Source organism: Culex pipiens, chromosome 1 (genome assembly GCF_016801865.2).
Source record: "Culex pipiens pallens isolate TS chromosome 1, TS_CPP_V2, whole genome shotgun sequence".
In the NCBI taxonomy this organism is placed as follows: Eukaryota; Metazoa; Arthropoda; class Insecta; order Diptera; family Culicidae; genus Culex; species Culex pipiens.
This window is the reverse complement of record NC_068937.1, coordinates 78,700,351-78,711,714: the sequence shown is the minus strand read 5'-3', so window position 1 is coordinate 78,711,714 and position 11,364 is coordinate 78,700,351. Positions and strand designations below refer to the sequence as shown.

General features: G+C 24.0%; 1 protein-coding gene across 1 annotated transcript; it reads right to left on the bottom strand.

Moving 5' to 3' along the window:
- Positions 1-9,361: 9,361 nt before the first annotated feature.
- LOC120429890 (protein transport protein Sec31A-like) lies at positions 9,362-11,358 on the bottom strand. Its single transcript, XM_039594971.2, is given in 4 exon segments — positions 9,362-9,592; positions 9,651-10,295; positions 10,298-10,524; positions 11,042-11,358. Coding segments are annotated over 4 exon segments (1,245 nt in total). The 5' UTR covers positions 11,199-11,358; the 3' UTR covers positions 9,362-9,376.
- Between the last annotated feature and the right edge of the window lie 6 nt (positions 11,359-11,364).

Genomic DNA, 11,364 nt, shown 5'->3' with positions numbered 1-11,364 from the left:
ATGATAAATAAACTATATTATATTTCAATACGTTTTTCCCCTCATGGTGATGACTTCTATTCTTGGCATGTTCGAAGAAAGATGATTTTTTGTAGAGGTGGGCAAAAAAAGAGCGAGCCGCTCAAAGAGCCGGTTCATTAAAAAGAGCGTACGAACCATAGCTCACAAAAAAAAGAACCGTGATTCTTTTTTAAACTTCGGTCTTCTGAAAGAACCATTCTAAGATGGAATGATTTTTAATCTTGTTATAAATAATTGTTGAATTTCGAACAAATTGCATCATAAAATTTGTTTTTGGCATTGAAAATGCAATTCTAAATTGAAAAATAATTGCTTATAAACATTAATCCCAAAATAGCATTGCTGCCAAACACCACTTATAAGTTTAAAACTCATTTTCAGTTTCCTACTTTTCTTTGAAATTCAAAAAGTAAATGATTTTGTAAACAAAATGAAAAAACTTTTCTTTATATTGGCTAGTATGGAGATCGGAAGGAAAGGGGTCAAGAATCAGCTATACGAACAGCAGAACAAAGGAGAGGGAGCGTTTTCTTGGGGCTTTTCTTCACCCTCTCTGGCTTGCTTTCGCTGCCGCTGCTGCCCATTTGAAATTTTTCTTGACCAAATCCTTCCGCAGTGCATACACCGCTTATAACTGATCGTACATTAAAGTATTTTCCGAATACAAATTCGAGCATTTAAAATTGCATAGCTTGTAAAATATTACCAAAAATCTACTAAATATCTGGAAGATTATGGAAAAAATAATTCTCTTGCCTGATTAAACTTCAGCGTTTATAGACTTCATCGATTAAATCAGAATCTAGAAAAGAGTTCGCAGAATATTTTCTCCAAATAAAATATCAGCATAAGTTCAATTTTAGAAAAAATAAACGCAATCCCGGGCGGAAAGTGAGTTGATGGCGATAACTTCGAACTATCTTGGCTTGTTTATTTGCATCTTGTTGTAAACTCCTCGAGTTATGACGACTTTTGAAACCGACTGCGTATCATGGAAAGTATATTCCATGATCATACTGCATTATCTACAGTTGATATTAAGCTGTTAGTGGTAGTTTTTTTGGACTTAGCAAAAATTTCGAAAATTTTATTTTTTCCAAAATTTTACCCGAACATCATGAAATGACTGACATAATTTTCAATTTCCGACACTTAGAATAATTTTCATGAGCTGATATTTTACTGGACTTTGAAATTTTTGCGTATATTTTTTAATTCTTTACTTTTTACAGAAAAAGCATTTTTTTGGGACTAAGACAATTTTTGAAAGTTTGGAAACATGATAAATTATTTTGATGTTTATTTTTGCTTTGAACCAAAATTTCGGAAAAACCGTCGAAATTACAAGAAATTTTCGTCCGATTTTTACAAAAACATCAGTTTGTTCCTAAAATAATGTCCCTAACAAAACGTCTTCATTGAAATTTTGAAATTCGAAAGTTGGTTTTTAATAATTATTGATATACCCCCTACAAAAATCGTTACGGCACTTAGAAAATTTACGGGATCCGTATCACGACATGATTTTTGGTAGAATTTATTTGATTTTTTGGACTTAGCAAAATTTGGCTTTCGGCCAGTAAAATATTTTCAACACTTAACAATTTTTCTAGAACAGGAAACTGAAAAAAAAAATTGGGACTTAGAAAATTTTTGGGAGTTTGGAAACATGATAAATTATTTTGATGTTTATTTTTGCTTTGAACCAAAATTTCTGAAAAATCGTCGAAATTACAAGAAATTTTCGTCCGATTTTTACAAAAACATCAGTTTGTTCCTAAAAAAACGTCTTCATTGAAATTTTGAAATACGAAAGTTGGTTTTTAATAATTATTGATCTACCCCCTACAAAAATCGTTCCGGCACTTAGAAAATTTACGGGATCCGTATCACGACATGATATTTGGTAGAATTTATTTGATTTTCAGGACTTTGCCGAATTTTTGCTCTCAGCCAGTTGAATATTTTTCAACATTTTGAAAAATTATTTTGATAAGAAACATTACCAAGCTTATTGAAATTTTACTGTGGATTTTTGGACTTATGCAATTTTAGGAATATTTTCATAAACTTTTATTTTTAATTAAAAAAAAATGGAATATAGAGACATTGGATTTTTCGTGATTTGGAAAATTATTGTGGCATTTTGGCAATTCAACGCTTTCTCCACAATTTTTTAATGAGTTTTTAAAGTAAAATAATTTTTCAACTTTGAAAAATCTTGTTTTGATGTAATTGCGTATATTCCTGCAATATTACCCGGGCGGAAAGTGAGTTGGTGGCGATAACTTCGAACTATCTTGGCTTGTTTATTCGCATCTTGCTGTAAACTCCTCGAGTTATGACGACTTTTGAAACCGACTGCGTATCATGGAAAGTATATTCCATGATCATACTGCATTATCTACAGTTGATATTGAGCTGTTAGTGGTAGTTTTTCAGACTTAGCAAAAATTTCGAAAATTTTATTTTTTCCAAAATTTTACCCGAACATCATGAAATGATTATTTTGACTTTATTTCAAATTTATACTGGACTTAGCAAAATTTGCAGTCACTGACAGAATTTTCAATTTCCGACACTTAGAATAATTTTCATGAGCTGATATTTTAAAGTTTGATTTTATTTATGCTGGACTTTGAAATTTTTGCGTATATTTTTTAATTCTTTACTTTTTACAGAAAAAGCATTTTTTTGGGACTTAGAAAATTTTCGGGAGGTTGGAAACATGATAAATTATTTTGATGTTTATTTTTGCTTTGAACTAAAATTTCGGAAAAATCGACGAAATTACAGGAAAGTTTTGTCCGATTTTTACAAAAACATCAGTTTGTTCCTAAAATAATGTCCCTAACAAAACGTCTTCATTGAAATTTTGAAATTCGAAAGTTGGTTTTTAATAATTATTGATATACCCCCTAGAAAAATCGTTCCGGCACTTAGAAAATTTACGGGATCCGTATCACGACAAGATTTTTGGTAGAATTTATTTGATTTTTTGGACTTAACCAAATTTTAGCTTTCGGCCAGTAAAATATTTTCAACACTTAAAAAATTTTTGAGAACAGGAAACTTAAAAAAAAAAATTTGGGACTTAGAAAATTTTTGGGAAATTGGAAACATGATAAAATATTTTGATGTTTATTTTTACTTTAAACCAAAATTTCGGAAAAATCGTCGAAATCACAGGAAATTTTCGTCCGATTTTTACAAAAACATCAGTTTGTTCCTAAAATAATGTCCCTAACAAAACGTCTTCATTGAAATTTTGAAATTCGAAAGTTGGTTTTTAATAATTATTGATATACCCCCTACAAAAATCGTTCCGGCACTTAGAAAATTTACGGGATCCGTATCACGACAAGATTGTTGGTAGAATTTATTAGATTTTCAGGACTTTGCGAAATTTTTGCTCTCAGCCAGTTGAATATTTTTCAACATTTTGAAAAATTATTTTGATTAGAAACATTACCAGGCTTTTTCAAATTTTACTGTGGATTTTTGGACTTATGCAATTTTAGGAATATTTTCATAGACTTTTATTTTTAATTTAAAAAAAATGGAATATAGAGACTTTGGATTTTTTCGTGATTTGGAAAATTATTGTGACATTTTGGCAATTCAACGCTTTCTCCACAATTTTTTAATGAGTTTTTAAAGTAAAATAATTTTTCAATTTTGAAAAATCTTGTTTTGATGTAAGTGCGTATATTCCTGCAATATTACTCATATTTGTGAAGAGGAAGAAGGGGGGGGGGTCTGAATAGTGGCGGGGTGCATTAAAAACCAATAAAATTATTTTTGGGATCAAAATCTACTTTATGAACTTGATATGATTTTTGGAAGATTTCAGTTGTTTGCTAATATAAACTCAACTTGATGTGGCATACACAGATTCTGTGTATTACCGGTTTTGGGCAATCTGTGTCAAATTTTACACAGATCTGTGTTATGTGGATTTTGCGTGTACATTTGGGCAGGGGGTGTCCACAAATGACGTATTTTTTAAAACGTCCATATTATTGCCCCACCTTCCTCAAAGACCCTGTTTGAAAAATGTCGCACTTCGTACGAGCTGTCGCGCGGTTTTGATTTTACCGTTTCGATATCGATTGGTCGAAAGGACGACAAACGGACGACAAACACTCGACATGCCCGACATTGTTTTTTCCATCGATTTTCCTTCAATTTGACGTCACGATTTTCGTCGACGCAGTTTGACAGTTCTCTTCAGTTGGTCTTGTTTGGACTTGATCAAATCAGAGAAACTTTGAACCGAATCGAACCAGTTTACGTTGTTGAAAAGTTTCGTGTGGATTTTGGCCGGTTGATTGGTAAGTAGCGTTGCTTTTTTGCGATCGACTTTATCACAGCAATATTTATATTCCAGATTTCCTGATTTCAGCCTTCGTGGTGGAGGTGGAGGAGAACGGGTCACATCGTTGCTCCGGCGGGCCATGCCGGAAGACGGGAAGGGGAGCACCCAGTCTGTGATCGAGGAAGCGGATTGGTGTTTATTGGGAGGTGGCGATGCGTGGTTTTTATACGGTGAGTTGTGTTTTTGAAACGATAGAGGGGGTGTGCATCCCATTAGGACGACGGAAAATAAATGAGGACGATGAAAGTGTGCGGGGGAGAAGGAGGTGTGGGGGGGGGGGGACTGGAGAATTAAAAACCTGAAACCATCACAAATTCTAAACAATAATATTCTATTTTTTCAATTCTGAATCTTTTCAATTCCACAATTAAAATTTTCTAAGATTCTAATAAATATAAAATAATACAATTAAAAGGTATGGTTTCGTTCAAAAATATGATAAAAATTCAAAATATATAAAAATTATAAAATTATTTCTATTCAATTCAATTCTGTTTATTTCTTTGGTTATCTTGGTTATCTTTTAACACTACACTCAAACCCCGATGGTTTGACACCAACTGTTGTCAAACGAACGAGGTCACTTTTTAGTTTGACACCCCTTTTATAAGAAGTTCACACACACTGCCAAACATTTGTTTTGATAGTGTGCGTGAGCCCCATGTTAAAAGTGACAGTTTGTCACTTTTTAGTTTGACTTTGAAAACATGAAAATAAAATTATAAAATTATAAAATTATAAAATTATAAAATTATAAAATTATAAAATTATAAAATTATAAAATTATAAAATTATAAAATTATAAAATTATAAAATTATAAAATTATAAAATTAAAATTATAAAATTATAAAATTATTAAATTATAAAATTATAAAATTATAAAATTATAAAATTATAAAATTATAAAATTATAAAATTATAAAATTATAAAATTATAAAATTATAAAATTATAAAATTATAAAATTATAAAATTATAAAATTATAAAATTATAAAATTATAAAATTATAAAATTATAAAATTATAAAATTATAAAATTATAAAATTATAAAATTATAAAATTATAAAATTATAAAATTATAAAATTATAAAATTATAAAATTATAAAATTATAAAATTATAAAATTATAAAATTATAAAATTATAAAATTATAAAATTATAAAATTATAAAATTATAAAATTATAAAATTATAAAATTATAAAATTATAAAATTATAAAATTATAAAATTATAAAATTATAAAATTATAAAATTATAAAATTATAAAATTATAAAATTATAAAATTATAAAATTATAAAATTATAAAATTATAAAATTATAAAATTATAAAATTATAAAATTATAAAATTATAAAATTATAAAATTATAAAATTATAAAATTATAAAATTATAAAATTATAAAATTATAAAATTATAAAATTATAAAATTATAAAATTATAAAATTATAAAATTATAAAATTATAAAATTATAAAATTATAAAATTATAAAATTATAAAATTATAAAATTATAAAATTATAAAATTATAAAATTATAAAATTATAAAATTATAAAATTATAAAATTATAAAATTATAAAATTATAAAATTATAAAATTATAAAATTATAAAATTATAAAATTATAAAATTATAAAATTATAAAATTATAAAATTATAAAATTATAAAATTATAAAATTATAAAATTATAAAATTATAAAATTATAAAATTATAAAATTATAAAATTATAAAATTATAAAATTATAAAATTATAAAATTATAAAATTATAAAATTATAAAATTATAAAATTATAAAATTATAAAATTATAAAATTATAAAATTATAAAATTATAAAATTATAAAATTATAAAATTATAAAATTATAAAATTATAAAATTATAAAATTATAAAATTATAAAATTATAAAATTATAAAATTATAAAATTATAAAATTATAAAATTATAAAATTATAAAATTATAAAATTATAAAATTATAAAATTATAAAATTATAAAATTATAAAATTATAAAATTATAAAATTATAAAATTATAAAATTATAAAATTATAAAATTATAAAATTATAAAATTATAAAATTATAAAATTATAAAATTATAAAATTATAAAATTATAAAATTATAAAATTATAAAATTATAAAATTATAAAATTATAAAATTATAAAATTATAAAATTATAAAATTATAAAATTATAAAATTATAAAATTATAAAATTATAAAATTATAAAATTATAAAATTATAAAATTATAAAATTATAAAATTATAAAATTATAAAATTATAAAATTATAAAATTATAAAATTATAAAATTATAAAATTATAAAATTATAAAATTATAAAATTATAAAATTATAAAATTATAAAATTATAAAATTATAAAATTATAAAATTATAAAATTATAAAATTATAAAATTATAAAATTATAAAATTATAAAATTATAAAATTATAAAATTATAAAATTATAAAATTATAAAATTATAAAATTATAAAATTATAAAATTATAAAATTATAAAATTATAAAATTATAAAATTATAAAATTATAAAATTATAAAATTATAAAATTATAAAATTATAAAATTATAAAATTATAAAATTATAAAATTATAAAATTATAAAATTATAAAATTATAAAATTATAAAATTATAAAATTATAAAATTATAAAATTATAAAATTATAAAATTATAAAATTATAAAATTATAAAATTATAAAATTATAAAATTATAAAATTATAAAATTATAAAATTATAAAATTATAAAATTATAAAATTATAAAATTATAAAATTATAAAATTATAAAATTATAAAATTATAAAATTATAAAATTATAAAATTATAAAATTATAAAATTATAAAATTATAAAATTATAAAATTATAAAATTATAAAATTATAAAATTATAAAATTATAAAATTATAAAATTATAAAATTATAAAATTATAAAATTATAAAATTATAAAATTATAAAATTATAAAATTATAAAATTATAAAATTATAAAATTATAAAATTATAAAATTATAAAATTATAAAATTATAAAATTATAAAATTATAAAATTATAAAATTATAAAATTATAAAATTATAAAATTATAAAATTATAAAATTATAAAATTATAAAATTATAAAATTATAAAATTATAAAATTATAAAATTATAAAATTATAAAATTATAAAATTATAAAATTATAAAATTATAAAATTATAAAATTATAAAATTATAAAATTATAAAATTATAAAATTATAAAATTATAAAATTATAAAATTATAAAATTATAAAATTATAAAATTATAAAATTATAAAATTATAAAATTATAAAATTATAAAATTATAAAATTATAAAATTATAAAATTATAAAATTATAAAATTATAAAATTATAAAATTATAAAATTATAAAATTATAAAATTATAAAATTATAAAATTATAAAATTATAAAATTATAAAATTATAAAATTATAAAATTATAAAATTATAAAATTATAAAATTATAAAATTATAAAATTATAAAATTATAAAATTATAAAATTATAAAATTATAAAATTATAAAATTATAAAATTATAAAATTATAAAATTATAAAATTATAAAATTATAAAATTATAAAATTATAAAATTATAAAATTATAAAATTATAAAATTATAAAATTATAAAATTATAAAATTATAAAATTATAAAATTATAAAATTATAAAATTATAAAATTATAAAATTATAAAATTATAAAATTATAAAATTATAAAATTATAAAATTATAAAATTATAAAATTATAAAATTATAAAATTATAAAATTATAAAATTATAAAATTATAAAATTATAAAATTATAAAATTATAAAATTATAAAATTATAAAATTATAAAATTATAAAATTATAAAATTATAAAATTATAAAATTATAAAATTATAAAATTATAAAATTATAAAATTATAAAATTATAAAATTATAAAATTATAAAATTATAAAATTATAAAATTATAAAATTATAAAATTATAAAATTATAAAATTATAAAATTATAAAATTATAAAATTATAAAATTATAAAATTATAAAATTATAAAATTATAAAATTATAAAATTATAAAATTATAAAATTATAAAATTATAAAATTATAAAATTATAAAATTATAAAATTATAAAATTATAAAATTATAAAATTATAAAATTATAAAATTATAAAATTATAAAATTATAAAATTATAAAATTATAAAATTATAAAATTATAAAATTATAAAATTATAAAATTATAAAATTATAAAATTATAAAATTATAAAATTATAAAATTATAAAATTATAAAATTATAAAATTATAAAATTATAAAATTATAAAATTATAAAATTATAAAATTATAAAATTATAAAATTATAAAATTATAAAATTATAAAATTATAAAATTATAAAATTATAAAATTATAAAATTATAAAATTATAAAATTATAAAATTATAAAATTATAAAATTATAAAATTATAAAATTATAAAATTATAAAATTATAAAATTATAAAATTATAAAATTATAAAATTATAAAATTATAAAATTATAAAATTATAAAATTATAAAATTATAAAATTATAAAATTATAAAATTATAAAATTATAAAATTATAAAATTATAAAATTATAAAATTATAAAATTATAAAATTATAAAATTATAAAATTATAAAATTATAAAATTATAAAATTATAAAATTATAAAATTATAAAATTATAAAATTATAAAATTATAAAATTATAAAATTATAAAATTATAAAATTATAAAATTATAAAATTATAAAATTATAAAATTATAAAATTATAAAATTATAAAATTATATATTTGAATCAACAAAAACAAAACGTTTTATTGATTCAAATATGCCTTATTTTTCTGCGTGTAGTTATTTATTAATATGTAAAATAGTACAGCAATAAAAACAATAACATTTTTTTTCTTTAAATGGTGCTTCGAGAAAATTTAGGTCGCTTCAAATGTCCCCGGCATCGGAAAAGTTCGCGCAGTCAAGCCGTGAAGTCTCCCAGCAATCCTTCAAGTTCCTTCCCACGCAGGTGTCGGAGCGAGTTCCCTCGGCCAGTACTTGCTCGAGACGGTTCGAGCATTCGATCAGCTCGCGATCCGTTAGGACCTGGTTCACGATGACGGTGCGGCTCATTCCGTTGAATGTGTCCAGCTTGCCGCTGAACTGTGAGGGGTTGAAAATGTTTGGTTTTGTTTTGTGAAAGTTTATGATGGCGACTCACCCCAAAGCACGCTCCCGCCGGTCGCTTCAGATCGTTGTAGGTGGGCTGCGGCTGTCCTGCGGACTGGTGAACCGGCTCGTGCTCGATGCCGTAGACTCCGGTAAACGAATCGGCTATTTTGTTCACCGTTTGCAGCTGGGCGTGCGCTCCGCCGTTGATCGAATAAACGGTTACGTTGCCGTCGAAGCTGGAACCGGCGATGAGCGCCGGGTTGCGTGGACACCAGGCCACGTCAAAGTTCCACTGGTTGGTGGTCGCGAGCTCGGAGAGGATTTCCCCGTTTTGCTCTTCGGAGTTTTGGTTCCAGCAGTAGATTTTGTTGTCTTTGCCGCAGGAAGCGACCAGGTCGAAATTCTTCGGGCACCAGGTCAAACCGAGGACACCCCGCTGGTGGATGTGGAAGGTTTTGGTGGGGGTGTAGCGGAGATCCCACAGTTGAACGGGGGAGGCTTGATCTGCCTTGCTAGTTACCCACAACTGGGTGGCCACTTCCGGGTGCCACTGGACGGCGCTCGCCAACGGATCCGCGATTGGGTGTCGGTCAGTTGTGCCTTCGCTCCTGGGCTCATCGGCGCCGCCGTGATGTTCAGATCCCAGATGATGATTTCCTACTCCAAAGCTCCTGAGGCCAACAGTTTATTCTGGTACGAATTGTAGTCCATAATGCGCACTGCTCCGTTATGTTTGTCCTGCTGGGCCATCAGCGCGTTCTCCCCGCACAACAGCTTCAAAGCGTAAACCTGGATGATGCCACCTTCGCAACCACCGAGGATGACCCCGTTCGGGTTCGTGGCTGTACCAAAATGCGCACTCGTCTGACTTCCCACCAGCTTAAGATGTTTTTTTCCGGGATTCAGGGAATGTCCGAGTTGGCCTAAAAAAAAAGAAGGTTAGTTCAAGAAAAAGTTTTACCAGTTTGAGGGTGGTCGATTCCAGAATGCGTACTCGGTAGGGACAAAGGATCCATCGCAAATGGTGATAAAAATAATACGAAAGGACGGGCGGTTCAGCGAACCCCGTCGCACACCTGTGATGCGGCGATGTTGTCGTTTCGGCCAGTCCGACCCAAGGCACATCCATGCTGGAATCGAAAAGATCTTTGGGAAGTAAGGTCTTGCAGAGTATTCGTATTTTTTTGAAATATCCTAAAAAGTAAAAAAAGTCAATCTTAGTTTAACACTGGGTCGAGGGGCGCGAAACTGGCCTTAATATATTTGCTTTGTCGAAAACATTGATTTGTTTTGCGTCTCCTTCGCACACCCGCCTGTCAAGTTTGTATTGATTTGCTCTTGCTCAAAAATGAGGAGATGCCGGTCATTTGTTATTGTTTTTAATTTATTTTCGCGAAAGTTTCCGAAAGGAATTAGTAAATTTCGGTTGCTGGTAGCTACAAAAGGTTTCGAAATGCCGCTCGGTCGGTCTCGAGGCTGACTCAACCCGCATCAACAAGGAGGTCATCGAGCTGAAGGGCAAGTCCATCGAGAAACTGATCGCTTCCGGCCGCGAGAACCAGTCCTCGATGTCGTCCGGTGGTGCTGTGCCCGTCATTGCCGCCGAGGAGAAGAAAAAGGATTAGAAGATGGAATAGCCCGAATGCGAGGACGACATGGGCTGCGGTTTCTTTGAACAAGGGAATTCCCCGTGGCCACATCGATGGATGGCGGTTGCACTGTCGTTTTTGCCCCGAAAAATGTCGATGCTAATAGCAAATAAA